At 38.9% G+C, this 15,355-nt stretch overlaps 1 protein-coding gene across 1 annotated transcript; it reads right to left on the minus strand.

Annotated features, from left to right (window-relative positions):
• Positions 1-1,362: 1,362 nt before the first annotated feature.
• On the minus strand, positions 1,363-14,579 carry det1 (DET1 partner of COP1 E3 ubiquitin ligase). Its single transcript, XM_024282748.2, has 9 exons — positions 14,375-14,579; positions 8,946-9,221; positions 8,602-8,868; positions 8,317-8,529; positions 8,026-8,249; positions 6,699-6,828; positions 6,251-6,441; positions 5,507-5,698; positions 1,363-2,092 (listed from the first exon to the last, which is right to left on the minus strand). The coding sequence occupies exons 2-9, from the start codon at positions 9,192-9,194 to the stop codon at positions 1,903-1,905; spliced, it is 1,656 nt and encodes a 551-aa protein (XP_024138516.1). The 5' UTR covers positions 9,195-9,221; positions 14,375-14,579; the 3' UTR covers positions 1,363-1,902.
• Between the last annotated feature and the right edge of the window lie 776 nt (positions 14,580-15,355).

The raw sequence follows: 15,355 nt of genomic DNA on the forward strand, positions 1-15,355 counted from the left end.
GTTAGAGTGGAGGATGCTGAAGACAGGCTTAGATGGAGGAAACTGATTCGCTGTGGCGACCCCTGAAGGGAAAAGCTGAGAGGAAAAGAAGAAGAAAAGAGTCGTAGAAACTGAGTTCTGCAAGTTATGATAACCCTTTGGGGATCAATAAAGTTTTGGGTTTTTGACACCATGTTTTCCTTCATTTGCTCTTTTCTGCTCAAATTGCCTTTCAATGAGCTGTTAACTTTAGATTTTGCTAAATTATTGTACTTTAATTGGAAAAATTCACCTGTAAAAGAAAAATCACAAATAAATAAGACCTGATAGATGAGAACCTTTGAAACCATTTAGCATCCAGATATTGTCAAGTTTAACATTTAGCACTTTTAGGTGTATTTCAAAATCATTAAAGTGTTTTTACTATATTTCCATATGTAATTTAGTATTTAATGTAAAATTGTTCAGCCGAGCTTTTGTTTGGTTATATTATTCGATTTTATTTTTAATACATTTTTATTTTATGTGTCATTCAAAATGTTTATCAGTATAACTTTCAGCACATCTTGGCTATTAAAAAAAATCTTTCTAATACCCCTATGAACTTTCCTTAATGATTTAGGAGTAAAAATTATTCACAGTTAAACTGTTTCCAAAGTTTGTGCAAAATTATTATTTTTAAGCTAATTTTGCATTTAAGTAAAGTTAAGTTAGTTTCCTTGTTAGCTAATTTAGCATTTAAGCGCAGCAAAGTTACTTTCCTTTTTAGTTAATTTAGCATTTAAGCGCAGCTAAGCTAGTTTCCTTTAGAATTTAAGCGCAGCTAAGATAGTTTCCCTGTTAGCTAATTAAGGATTTAGGCGCAGCTAAGTTATTTTCTTTGTTAGCTAATTTAGGATTTAAGCGCAGCTAAATTACTTTCCTTTTCAGCTAATTCAGCATTTAAGCACAGCTAAGCTAGTTTTCCTTGTTAGCATTTAATCTTTTAACACCCGATGCATCATCGGTGACACTTAAACATTAAATTTTTAACTTACTGCAACTTTTCATCCGTAATTCCAGCTTGAATTTGGCTGATTGTGTTAATGGTTGAATTGTGACAGTATATCAAAGAACATACACTGCAGCTTCGGTGTTAAACTCAGCTAAGCTAGTTTCGTTGTCAGCAACTGTAGCATTTAAACCCTGCTAAGCTAGTTCCTTTGTTAGCTAATTTACCAATTAAGTGTGGCTAAGCTAGTCTCATTAGCTAATTTAGCATAGGATAAAAAATGATTCGAGTGTAGCTATAACAATTCAGCGTCATTTATTTTCCATATCACTTTTTAAGCTGGCAATTATTCAGTAGTATTCAATAGTTTCTTGCAGTAAAATAAACAGAGCTTTTTAAAAATATTTTATTGGTGCACAGTATGTACAGTCAAATGTAAAAAAAAAAAAATATTGGCAAAAACCATAAAAATAGGAAATAGCCCCTCTCACTCAATTTGTGTAAGAAAAGGTAGGCCTGCTGGACAGCCAGTTGAGAACCAATGGGATAAGCTTTTCTGACAAGAATCAAAAAAAGAAAACACCTCTGGGTTCTTCTAAGAGGTCCAGCTACCTGCGGCTTCCACCTCCATGCCACATCAATCACTCTCTCCACATATCCATTTACACTTCTTCCAGCCTTTCCTCCCCACAGGTCCTCTTTTGTTCTGCAGAGAAAGGGGGGAAGAGGAGGTAAAAAAGGAAAAGGCAGAATTTCTGCCTCCTGGCTGAGGAGGAAGAGGAGTGGGGGCAGAGGTGGAGTGACCACAGTGTGATGGTAAAAAAAAAAAAGGAGAGAGGAGGAGCCGCCAGTTGGAGTGTTTGGCGTACAGTTTCCATCAGCTGCGGACAGAAACCCAACAGCTCCTCAGAGTCCCGTAGTACCAGAGGTGATCACGCACAGTTGTGCCTCATGTGGAAGTTGACCACGTACTCCGCGTTGGTGCGCTGCACAGAGATTGCAAAAGGCTCAAACGGGTGGAAAGTGAAGGCGACCAGGCGACGGACGGCGTGATTCACAGGTCGTCCAAGCAGCCCCGCCTGGATTTTAAACTTCAGTAGACCGGAATCTCGAGCGTAAAACCTGACGGCGAGACAAATCTGTTACACAACGTCTGATATTTCCCCAAACCACAAATCTTATTTACTCTAACTGCTCAAGTGTTTGGCCAAATGCAAATTCTTCCCCTACACTTCCAATTGTAGAGGTATTTGAGGTTTAAGTAGTGTCCAAACTTGTTTTTTGAGGTGAATTAAGGGTGGGGTGATACATATTTCTTCATGTGGGTGTGCTCTGAAGCACAGAAATTTACATTTAAATGTAAGTAATGATTTTGTTTTACCATAACCTTTTGAATTTATAAAACCAATGCTATGTATCTCTGAGCACTAGCAGATACGCGCCAACGTAGATGACGGTGACTATTGATGACGTCATCGAGTGGGAGTAACGTGCGAATAAACCCTATTTTTCACATTCCTACATTTGGAGGGCTAATCGTTGGGGTAGGGGGAAACCAGAGGGTTAGGGAAAGAATTTGAATTTGGCCTTACTCTGCAGAGATTCGGATCCTTTCAAGGAAAATAAATCATGTCAGCAACATTGACAGTAGAAGAGAACTGGACCGAGGGAGTGTGAACTCAAAGAAAATGCCTCACTTACAGTTCAAACGAAATGAAGTCAATTCAGTCAGCATTTTATCGCGATATGGATGGTGCCATGTTGGAACCAGATGTTATCAGTATGCAGTGATTGGTCCGATTTGTCGTTTCTACTAGGGGTATGGAATTGTCACATTGATTATGATTAATTAAAGCCAAATTAGCATGTTATTTTTGATCACATTAATTTTTTTTAAATCTATAACCATTCAGTCATGTTCTCAAATATAAAGACAACTTTCATTAATTTTTATTAACGTTTTTTTCTTTTTTTTTTTTTCTTTGCTGAAAATGAATAAACACAGAAAAAAAGACAATTATGATCTATGATGTAAGGGATAAAGCCTGACAAGGTGTTCGTTATCATAAATTAATGAAGTATGTGGAGGGCTGGACAGTAAACTGTGGAATGAGGTTTGTAGTATTAATAAGAAGTTTGTTTCAGTATTTTTTGGATTGCTCAGAAAAGTTTAGCCACTTTAAGAAAACTCGTGTTTTTTTTTGTTTTTCAATTGTTTGAGATTAAAAACATACCTCTTGGTTATGTAAAAGTAAAGGTTATAAGTCTGTTATAATATGAAAACTTCATAAACCCACCATTTTGGTTGGATTTTGACCTTTTTCACAAATTTAAAAGAAAATTCCTAAAAAATTGTGTTTTCACAGCAGTTATTAAGTTTGATCAAATAAATTAATTAGATTAATTAGTTACAGTTCATTATTAATTAACAGCAAAAAAAAAAAAAAAAAAGAATCACACGAAAAAAAAAAATTCTACAGCAACCCCGTCACTAATCAGGAGTGAGCTTGTTGGAAGACATTCTACCTAAAAGCGGTTAATCTGTCAAGCGTTTGAACATTTGACGTGAGACCACATACTTCTATTGAGGCATCTGATTGTACAGTTTGTAACTTGAACAACTTGCAAAAAATAAAAAGTAGGAGGGAAGAAATAAAAGATGTTTAAAAAAAGGTATCAGAGAAAGAAAGGTGATTCTGACAAATGGAATGACTAAAGGACCTTTAGCTTTCCTTTGACTTCCACTTGTCTCCCTCCTTGCTTGAACTTCAGGAACATAGCAAGCCTCGTATTAAAGTGTTCAGCTAGCAGCTCCGTGGGGATCCTCTCATTAGCGCTAAGGACGCAATCTTTGACCTTTTTTCAAAGACCCTTCAGGACTGATCACAGAAGATATTGAGTCATCTGATAGGAGCTGAAAGTAACCTAAAGCCTGAGGAGCTCTTAAAATTAGCTCTTCAAGTTCTGTGGATTAACAAGCCTGACTTTTCTATTAGGTTTAATACTTTAATTTGAGCATTAATGATTTAAAAGGGACTCTGCAGCAGCTTAAGCATCCACTCTGATCAACTTGTGATCTATTGTAAAAGCCTTTTCATTATGATGATGGAGTTTTCAGGTAAAATCAAAAACCCTGTATCGTTTTTTGGACATAGTTTGTGCAGAGCAGCAGGAGTTTATTCAAAATTTGCTCTGAGTTGTAGCCGAGGCTGTTGGCGAGAAGGAGTCCCGTCCCTCCTTACCGCACCCCTTCCAGAATGCTCTCAGTTTAAGTTGAGCTGGTAGCCCGCCAAGCGTATTTTCTACATCACAAATAAGATATTTTTCCAACTTCATTCCCGATTCAAAACAATTTAAATAAAGAAATACACAGAAATGCACATTTTAAGCTCAAGTTTCTTTGAATATGTCCTCCACCATGAAAAAATATGTCATCAAAACATGTTAAAAACACCAAAAACAAATTTTATTAGAGTGTATCTTTAAAAACCAAAACATATTAATGTTCATAGCAGTCTCAGCTTTTTTTTTAATTACGTTTTTACATAAAAAAAATGTAAATAGAGTTTCTTAAGTTTTAGCTAATCCGTTTTAACCTTTGTTTCCATAGTGATTTTTTTGTACTATTGCTGCAAAGTAGGTTAGCAAAATATTTCCGGTCTGTTTGTTTGGAATACAAGTTCAGTAAAAAATACACATTAGAATAAAACACCCACTAAATACTTCACTGGGACCTGAAGGGAAAATTATTTTGCTAATGTGGTCATCCTAGCCTTTCTAAAGATTATTAAATAAAACTTTGACTGTTTTTTACAAGTTTAACACATTAAATCCAACAAAAGACCCACTCCAATAGAAAATGTGTTCTTGTGGCGTTTTTCTCACAAAAGAGGACATTTATAAAATAAATTAAGATTAAGCCTGAGCTTTTCTATATTCAAATCGTGAGGGATCAGGAGCAGATGAAAACCTGCAGTTTGAAAAAGCTCAGGTGTGTGATGCAGCGAAGCAAAGTCTCCTGAATTCTGAAGCATTGACTTGCATAAAAATAGATCCATTAACGTCTTCATTTTCCTTATCTCAGCTGCCATCTGGCTCAGCCTGGACAGCTCCAATATTGTTCGACATTTTTTCACTATGCTTATATTAGCTCAGGGTTGTCAGGGGCTGTAAGTTAGCAGGAGAGTGAGCAAATAAAAGGATGATGGGAAATTACTGGAGGCTAACTTCAGTGCCAACATTCCAACCGAAAACTCAAATTTCAAATGAGTTCCTGCTGCTCTGCAGAAAAGGTCTAAATATGTCTTGATTTTGGCTGAAAATGGAATAATCATAATTAAAAGACCACCAGGAATGATTTTACAAAAGAAAAAATATATAGTTGGATCGAGACTTTCCAAGGCAGACCACTAGGGGGCAGAATCCATTTTTCAGCAAATATAACCGTTTTAAAAAAATAAAATCCTGAGGACCACATCAAACAAACATGAACTCTGGCAGAGGTTTGGTCGGTGACCGTCCCGGAGGAGCTCGTACCTGATGGGGTGATCTCCACAGGTCTTGGGCCTCTCCATCACAGACACCCACTTGTCGTCGTAGCTGAAGAGCGACAGGTCCAGATAGGGGCTGCTGCTGTACGACTGGGCGCTGATGGGCAGCTGGCCGAGCAGCCGACGTACGGCTTCCGTGTGGCCGCCATATTTGGCGTTCACTATGGTGTCTTTGAACCTACAAATGCAGTGGGAGAGGTCTAAAAACACAAGTTTTCACTGACAAAACCTTTCTTTCAAAACACGTTTTTGTCTGTCGCTTTTGCAGTGTTTGCGGAGCAGGATGTGGCGTTCCGAACCTGTCTGCGCTGCTGGTCCAAATCCAGCTTCCTGAATGTTCTCGACAGCTTTCAATATCTTCTCCACTTCTCTGTGACATAAATTTTCACCACTCGAAAATCCAATTCTAAGCTCTTTTCCTCTCAAAGCGTCCTCCCCCCTGTCCTTCCCTCACCCTCCACTGTCAGCTACGCTGCAGAGTCCAGCCGCCAAATTCAATCACGGCCCCTATGCGCACGCTCATCGCCTCAATGTCTCTTCTACATCCAGATTAAGACTCCCTCCTCCCTTCCACCTCCTCCTCCTCCTCCTCCTCCAGGCGATCCCCGATGATCGCCGCACTCCTTAAATCCTTCCTGACATTTGCCTGTGTGACACCGGGTGCACTCTTCTTTCTGTCCCCCTGACCGTCAACTGCGGTTTTATGAGCATGCGCTGTTTGGGTCAGTACCTCCTCTGGACCTGCCGGGCGTAGTTGTTGGACGAGGCGGAGCACGGGAACTGGACGGCCTGGCTGTGCAGGGTTGCATTTCTGAAGAGGTCGCAGAAGTTTTCAAAGAGCTCCAGCAGCTGATCCGATGTGTTCTCGAAGACGGCCAGAACTTTGGTGGACACCATGTTGTAGACCACAAAGAACGACGGCTGAAAAAGGTGAAGACCAAGAAAAAACATTTGTTTCCACGAGCTTCCTTGACATACACATCTGAATGGCTAATCAGCAGACGGGGGACAAAGACAGATTTTAATGAGCTGAGAAGGAGTCACAGGACTAAACACGTCCCTGGAGACCTCGCAGAGGAATTCCTGCTGCAAAAACAAGGCCTGAGGAAACCAGGGGAGCACAACAAAGAGCAGGGAGGAAGGAATCCACGCCGGCAGATATGTGTTTGTGTTGGTACCTGCGAAGGGTCGGTGACTCTGAGCGTGACCACGTCCTCGCTGGTGTACTTGATGAAGAGGTGGTGCTCGTCCAGCAGCTGCATCTTCCACATCCTCAGCCGCCTCAGCTGATCAAAAAACTGGAAAAACCTTTAAATAAAAATCCACAAAACGATCTTAAAGATCTGACAAGACTTCAAATACAAAGTGTACTAAAGCAGGGGAGTCAGGCTCCAGGCCTCGAGGTCCTGCTGGTTTTTCCTGCACGATTCCCTTAATCTAGGGTGTTTTGCAATAAGAAGCAACAAAAGCATGTTAGTTACAACATGTGTAAGATACTGACCCTCCAGATCTGGAATTTGAGACCTGTGGTAGATTTTTTTACATTTCCTTTACAAAAACTGTTCAACCACAACATATTCGTAAATTCTGCAAGTTATCCCACAAAAAAGATGAATTTTCATCATCGATACATTTCAATTGTGAGACAGAGTGTAAGAAAAGAATCCAGGGAATCACGTTGGCAGATTGGTAAAGAATTTATTTGTATAATAGTGCAGGATCTACGTTTTTTAGCTCCAACAAACAAGGAAGCTTGTGTCCATCACAGACCTGTTATTTCTTCTTTAAGAAGCTTTTCTCTCCTCCATTGGTTAGCTGTATTCATGTCACCAGTTTGAACGGGTTATTTGAATAAACAACACCTGTCATACTGTAACTTCTACACCAAGACCAAAGAGCTGTCGAAGGACACCAGAGAAAAGATTATACATCTGACCAAGACTGGGATGAACCAATCAACAATAAGCGAGCAGCTTAAAGAGAAGAGATCAACTGTTACAGCGATTATTAGTAAATGGAAAAAAATACAAGATTACTCAATCTGGGGCTCCATGAAAAATCTCACCTGGTGGGGAAATATTATAATTCTTACTTTGGGAAAATTACATGCGATCAGATGAGGCTAATAGGTAAAAATGCCACTAGCTACGTTTGAAAGAAGAAGAATGCTGAAACATGATCTCAAACACATGACCAGACAACCAAGTAGAGGATACATTAAAAGCCTTTCAAAGTTCTGGAGTGGTCTAGCCAGTCTCTGGACCACAAATAAATGAAGAAGCTGTTGAGGGAGATGGAGGTCTGTTTTGCATAACTGGTTGATGCGACGCTCAAAACGCACTGCTGCTGGGCTTAAACTGCATCTGTTAACTCACTTAACAATGAAACTCAATGCGAGAATCTCGTTTTGTGTGAATGTAGCTTTAGAAAAAAATATGTTTTCGAGAACAGAAGAAAATAATAAGAATGACACCAAAAATGAAGGATAACACTCTTATTCATTACCTCCTCTTGGCAGTGGCACTCCCGTCCTGCTCCGCCCTCCTCCACAGGTAAACCAGCAGCCGGTGCTTCAGAGAGTTTATGGTTTTGTCGGTGTACAGCCGCGGAAAGCCGGGCTGACTCTCTGCCTGAGCTTCTGGGTAAACGGCTGACAGGGTTAGGAGGTCGTCCTCGTAGCAGAAGCGCCCGATAGTCCTTACATCCAGAAACGTTCCTTCAGGAGTCACCTGACAGAAGCAAGATGGGGAGAATGAGACGAGGGACTCTGAAGCTGAGGAGCAAAGGTGTGCTCACCTGGAAGACGTGGATGGTCTGCTGCTGGACAGACAGCACAGCTAGGATGTTTCTGTAGAGGTACAGACCCTGGTTGTGCGACAGGATGATCTTGTCGCACTTAAAGGACCGGGTGTCACACAGCCGACCCGTGTGGAGGTCAATAATATGAAGAGAGTAGTCTTCCAGCGGAGACCGTGGGTTTGGAGTCACGGATTCGTTGTTGCGATACACCTGGGAGAAGATCAACAAAGGTGAGATGGAGCGCAGATTTATAACAGATGAACACGAAAGCAAAGTTCTTACTTCAAAGAAATACGGCGGCGGTTCTTCTGGGACGTAGACAGCTGACCCGACTATGACGTAGCGGCAGTCGTCTGTGAAGAGACTGCACTCCCGGTTAAGGTGTTCTCCATTCGAGGCCACGTTAGTGACATGCAGCAAAGAGAAGAAGCGCTCGAACAGCCGGCCTCTGATGTTGAGGGAGCGCTGGTCGTTGGCAGTGGAAAGAGTCTCTCCTTCCTGGTTCCTCAGGAGGTCCTGGGCCGCCTGGCAGCCCTGGTATTCATAGATCTGCAGGATAAAATAATTCAGTTTGACTTGAATCTCAGCTGAGGACAACTGCATGATGGGTAATGGTAAACTCTCACTTCCAAGGATGTCTGATCAGAGGAGAAGGCGATGAAGCATCGTCCGTCTGGAGAAAACTTCCTGAGAAAGCAGGGTGGCTTTTCCACATTGACTACGGTGAAGTTGGGGAACAGGTTTTGATGAAAGCAGCGAACTCTGTACCAATGAGCTCCGGGTCTACCAGAGCAGATCCTTCGTCTTTCCAGACGATGGACGACGTTCTGATTCTGGATGAGTCTGGGCTTCAGTGTCGGGACGTCGTCGTCCATTGCAGAGAAAAAAGGATGGTTCCAGTCCTTAAAGGTGGATCAGAAAAATGATGAAAATAAGCATTCATACCAGAACCTTTACCTGTGAGGAGGCAGGCACAGAACACCTGATGCTCTGCTGTTTGATCCTGTTGAACGACTTTTTGTTTTAGACTGATTAACTTAAACAGTTTATGTTTTTAAAGACAAACATTCGGCTCTGTGTTTCAGATGAGATCCATCATCCCAACCGTTCATTTAAAGTCAAGAATTCCCAGAGAAATTTAACCACGCATGGCAACTTTTCTGTAAATGTGACCCAAGAAATCAAATTTTTATGACTTCCTATTTATTTATCATAATGTATTTTCCGGAGTACGAGTCGCAGGTTTTTCATAATTTATCCCTGCGTGCAACTTATACTCAGGAGCGACTTATTTGTGTGTGTGTGTTTTTTAAACATAAATAGGCTCATATATTTGTTATTTTCCCACTAACAACTATTGCCCTTGAGTGGTTGTTTCTGCCTACAACCTCTAGAGGGCGCTGTATGCGTGTATCAGTATTTGCTACTGACAGTGCCAGAAGAAGAAGAAGTGTTGTCCAAAACAAACATGGAAGAGAATCTGATTGTTTTCCTCTTAAACTTTGATATTTTTTTCAATACGAATCAAAAGATTAGTACTGTTGTTTTTATTTTCCATCCATCCATCTTCTTCCGCTTCATCCGGAACCGGGTCGCGGGGGCAGCAGTCTAAGCAAAGATGCCCAGACTTCCCTCTCCCCGGCCACTTCCTCCAGCTCCTCTGGGGGGACCCCGAGGCGTTCTCAGGCGAGCCGAGAGATATAGTCTCTCCAGCGTGTCCTGGGTCTTCCCCGGGGCCTCCGCCCAGTGGGACATGCCTGGAACACCTCTCCAGGGAAGCGTCCAGGAGGCATCCGGACCAGATGCCCGAACCACCTCAACTGGCTCCTCTCGATGCGGAGGAGAAGCGGCTCTACTCCGAGCTCTCTCCGGGTGACTGAGGTCCTCACCCTATCTTTAAGGGAGCCCCCACCCACCCTCCGGAGAAAACTAATTTCAGCCACTTGTAGTCGGGATCTCATTCTTTCGTGTTTTTATTTATTGTTATTTTTTTTTGTTTAGTTGGCAGATTTGTTCTAAAATGTCAAACTATTCTCTCAAAAGTGCAATTTATACAATTTATACTCCAGAGCAACTTATATATGGTTTTATTCTTCTTGATAAGACATTTTTTGCTCCTGCGACTTGCACTCCGGAAAATACGGTACTAATGCTTACATTTTCTGCAAAGAGGGAGGTACAGCAAAAAAGGTTAGGCGTCTCACCTACAGATACTGTGAGGTCTAGAAATTAGCTAACAGATTAACCAGTTAACCGATTAGCAGACAGCTGGCCGACCCAGTATTCTACAGCCACCTCAATGTCTTTAACTTAATTCAGATTTAAAGCAGCGATAGGGCTAAATGCAAAAAACAGCTAGAAAAACACAAAACAGATGCAAACAAACACTTCAGAATACATTTTTACGCAAAGGGAGTTGTTTTTTTTTTATTTGCTGCACACAAAAACATTTCCACAGATGAAATAAACCTGACAAATTGGACTAAAATTAACAAGTAAAATTCAGGTTTATCAGTAAACTATGAGGGCCGATTTGTTCATTTCCTTCTGAAATGTGTATGTGGAGCTCTACTGTTGTTAGAAATGTCTGTATGGCGTTACTTTAGGATCAGCTAAAGTAAATGGAAAAACCAGATTGTACATTTACAAAAGAAATTTTGAAAACAGTTTTAGACTTAAGAGAGGGAGAGACAGAAAAAAATTAAACTAAAACTGTATTTTTTAGGTTTAAAATTATCTTTTTTTATTAAAGTTTAAAATTTACAATTCTTTTTTTAATTGCTCAATATTTCTTAAAGTTCACAATATTTGTTTTTATGTCAATATTATTTGACATTTTTTATAATTCCTTCGAGCTCACTGTGTACTTTATAGCTTAGTGCAGTTTTTGCTGTTTTCATTCACTTTAAGCTGATCCTAAATTGACCTCATACTTCTGGGGTTCACGCTAATTAATTCAAATTTTTTAAATAAAACATACAATCAGTTGACAGATTTTGCACCCAAAAGTCATTCACATCAGATCATGAAATCTATCTTGATTGACATTAGCCAATTATAAATTAGTAAATGCTAGAAGTCTACCAAAAACTAGAATATTTTTGGGTGAAATTGTTCGGATCCAAGGAAAGATACTGTAAAATCTAGCAGAATCCAGCAGCTCTGCTGAGAAATTCTCTGTTTTTATGGTTATAGTATTCATGGTCATGTTTAACTGAATGACTTTTACAGCTAATGACAGAACAAAACTTGAGTCCTTGAAAACCTGTTCTTCACAAGTTGAACTATTTAAAGAGAAGAACAGCAGCGTTCCTCTGCTAAAGCAAATGTGTTTGACTGAGCTGCAGCAGAGGCGATGCTGCATCTTTCTCAAGTCCAACCTGCCTCATAACCAGTCATGTTTTAGTCCACGACCGACCATAATGTGAGATGTGCCTTATAGTTTAAAATGATAAACAATCGTCAAAACCTGCCGTCTGCATTCAGATCGAATGTTAACCTCTTCCAGATGACATATGAGCCCAGACTAAAAATGCACAACAGTGCATGGCTGTAGGCTGATACTGAAGTATTGATTTATGGAATGTAAAATGTATGCAGTTTTATATAAACAAAGTGTTAAATAAATATACAAAAAAAGCATAAGTTTTATCAGGATCAGAAATAAAAATAAAATAGATAAAATAATCGTATCCACAGTGTTGTGTTAAATTATTAAACTAAATAAGCTTCTTACAAAAGAAAACAACTGAAAAATGGCATTAATAACAAGTTCACTAATTGGAATGTGGAACTGAAGAATAGAATATCTAATTTAAAGTTTTATAAAGAGCTATATTTATTTTTTATTATGTTTGACTACAAGTACACACATTTTAACATGTATACAGCATAAATAAAGTCAAAGTTAGTACGTCTTCCTCCTGATCCTCCAGGACCTCTGTCTTACTTCACTTAATTCACTGCTTTAATACACCAAACGACTGCAGCAAACTATGACTGCTTTTCTAAAGCCACTGGAGACCTGCAGCAGGTTGACAGGTTATCACACCTCCACTCGTCAATTCTACTATTTTCATGAGCCGAGTGTCTGCAGGTTTTGTCATGATGTCTTCAGAAAAAGCTAACTGTCCTGACAGAAACCTCCACGGAGAAACAAGATTTTTCTAATCTTCCATTAGAACCACATTTCTGTTTTAAAGAAGAGTCAAGAAACCAGATTAATCTAGAAAACAGATTGTAACTTAGTTACTTAAGCACAAGTAAACACTCCCCATCAAGGCTCTACTGGACCAATGAGTTGAACCAAGTGTAGAATAACAGAAAACAAGGGTAAAGAATCCCGAAAAGGTAACTTAAAGAATTGAGATTTTTGTCAATTAAAAAAATAAAGACAAAGGGTAAATGCTGAAAAGGTTAGAACAGAAAAACTGTAAGTGTTGAGTCATACCTGACCAACAACAGAGACTTTGAGAGATCTGAGGCTTATAGAAACGGATTTCAACTTCTCCTGCAGGTGGACAACTGGAACCCCATTCTGTCTGGTTTTCCTAAAGACTTAAAAGTCCCACTAAAATCCTCTTTTGATCTATTTTAAGAGCAGTGGTCTTTTAATTAGGATTATGGGATTTTTCTTGGCAAAAATAAAAAACTGTTTTTTGTGGAACATGGTTTGTGCAGAGCAGCATGAGTTCATTAGAAATTCCCCTCTGTGTTGTGGGCGAGATCACAAGCCTACGATCATTTCCCATCATGCCCCTGTTTAAACATTCTTCCTATAGCTAACAGCCCCTCAAAACCCCAAACTAACATTTGTGGTGCAATAAAAACGGCAAGCAATATCTGATTTATCTAGTCAGATTCTATCTCAGATGAGAAAAATTAAGATGTAAATGGATCTATTTGTCTGTAAGTGGATCCATTGAAATGAAACAGAGCAGGGAGCTTGTGATTAAAGTTTGTACACAACTACAAGCTTTTAAAACTGCTTTTATTTGGTCTACCAATTCACTATGATTTTAATAAAGATATACTTAACATTTTTATTCTTAATTTTGTTATACATGTCCTCCATCATTGGCAAAATGCCACAAACACAAATAAAAACAAAGTTTTCATTGGAGGGGGCTTTAAAGCTAGTTATTACTTCCAAAATACTCAATGAATTTGATTTAAAAAAAAAAACGTAACTAAAATTGGTGATTATTAAGAAGAGGAATTCTTTATTTAAAAACAACTATCAGAAAAGCAGTTTTGCCTAAAAAACAAACAAAATCCTAAAACACACACACACACACATTAAAAGGAAAATTAACTCATAAATTGTATTTCATAAATTAATATTGCACTTCTCCAAAGAAAATCTATGTTTTACAAACACAGCCTGGTGGTTGCAGCTTCTATAATGTTCAGGAGTTTGGACCAGAACCTTAACTGATTAGAAGATGTATAAATAAATATTTAATTGTACATTTCTTCTACTTTGAGTATCACTGAACTGTGTCTAGCATTTATCAGATCTCCTCATGGTTCTCCTGCAGGACCCCCTGAGATCTACAATCAGCAGGTAAAACATCAAGAAAGAATCAAACAGGATTCAAATTAACTATCAGAGATAATTTAATCTTCCGACTGAAATTCTCCATATTTGTTCTACAGAGTTTAGTACAAAACAATTTAAAAAATGGCTTAAACCTTAATCAAAACTCATTGAAAATGATTAACATTTGTAAATAAAAGGGTAGAACGAATGCAATGTAAGGCTCTAAAGTGCAACAAATAAAACAACAAAAACATATGTGCTTAAAGAGGAGCATTTATGGAAGTAAACAAACTATCAAACATCTATAGAAAATAATTGCAGTTGCTTGAAAATAAATTAAACACAAATGAGTTGTTTTTTTTATTAGTCTGAAAAGACATTTCGAGGCAAAAAGTTTTAACTTAACAAAGGTAAATAGGAGCTGAGTACCGGTATTTTAATTTTATAACTCCACTGTAAACACAAACCTAGCAAACAAACTCAGTCTCTGAATCTTTCGAGTTCGTAACTTACATTAGCGGGTTAGCCGCCGCTCCTCCGCGGCGTTAAAATGAGATATCCACTTTCATTGATCCCGTAAAGTCCAAAAGCTGCAGTAAAGACAACAAAAAACGAGTTTTTATGTCTTGAAATGTCCCGCTGTCGGGACATTTTCTGAGCTCTGAGACGCTCTTTCTGTTTGTATGGAGAGAAGAGGAAACGCAGAAAAAGAAACCAGCCGGGTTTAAAGAGCTGTCATTTTAAACAGCGCCACCGCCACGCACCTGGCGGAAAGAGGTACTGCAAATCATTTTTATTTTAACCCATAAAGATGCAGACCCATTTTTCCTTAAAAATAAAATTATGTGGAAAATGCCCCAAACCAAGTTGACCACAGAAAACATGTCAGATATTTTTCTGTTACACTAATGTCACCATGGGTTCTCATGGGTTAAGATAAAATAAAACATCTATGATAATAATAATGCTGGGAGAATTAAAAGAAGCACCAAATTAAAGATAAAGATTTTTTTTAAGTGTTTATTTTTATGAAAAGCTGTGTTATCTGTTATTTAAATGGTGTGTCAAATTTGTAAGGAATAAGTATTTGAAATAACAAAGGGTCTAAATATACATGGTTGTCACTTGTTGGGTTGCGTGGGTCATTTTAACATTGAAAGGGGAAAATTCTCCCTGGTAAAACCTGGATTTTGGAGGTGTTGTCATCTTGGAAGATGGAGAGATCTTTCTCTACAGTCAAAATACAGGATCATTAAGTTTGAGCCAATCTTCAATGAGGAAAATGTATGTTTTTTCAGTACTGGGGATTCTGCATACTGCTTTCTTTAAAAAGTTACTCCACAAGTAGAAGTACATCTAAAAAGATGTAAAAACTTTTATCAGACTATTCAAAAACTGAATTTTCAATGCAAAAGTAGACACAATCCACACATCCAAAGCTGTTTCAAATCCGGCTCAAAGTTTAAAGATGCTCTTGGCGTCACTTTTGAAAAT

Source organism: Oryzias melastigma, linkage group LG6 (assembly GCF_002922805.2).
Source record: "Oryzias melastigma strain HK-1 linkage group LG6, ASM292280v2, whole genome shotgun sequence".
Lineage (NCBI taxonomy): Eukaryota > Metazoa > Chordata > Actinopteri > Beloniformes > Adrianichthyidae > Oryzias > Oryzias melastigma.

What these genes read in the sequence shown, in the direction of transcription:
- det1 (XM_024282748.2), bottom strand. Translation starts at nt 9,194, where the DNA reads ATGGACGACGACGTCCCGACACTGAAGCCCAGACTCATCCAGAATCAG. An exon ending in AGACCATCCACGTCTTCCAG is followed by an intron (nt 8,250 to 8,316) that starts GTGAGCACACCT and finishes TGCTTCTGTCAG; the next exon opens with GTGACTCCTGAAGGAACGTT. An exon ending in GAGTCACCGACCCTTCGCAG is followed by an intron (nt 6,442 to 6,698) that starts GTACCAACACAA and finishes CACCTTTTTCAG; the next exon opens with CCGTCGTTCTTTGTGGTCTA.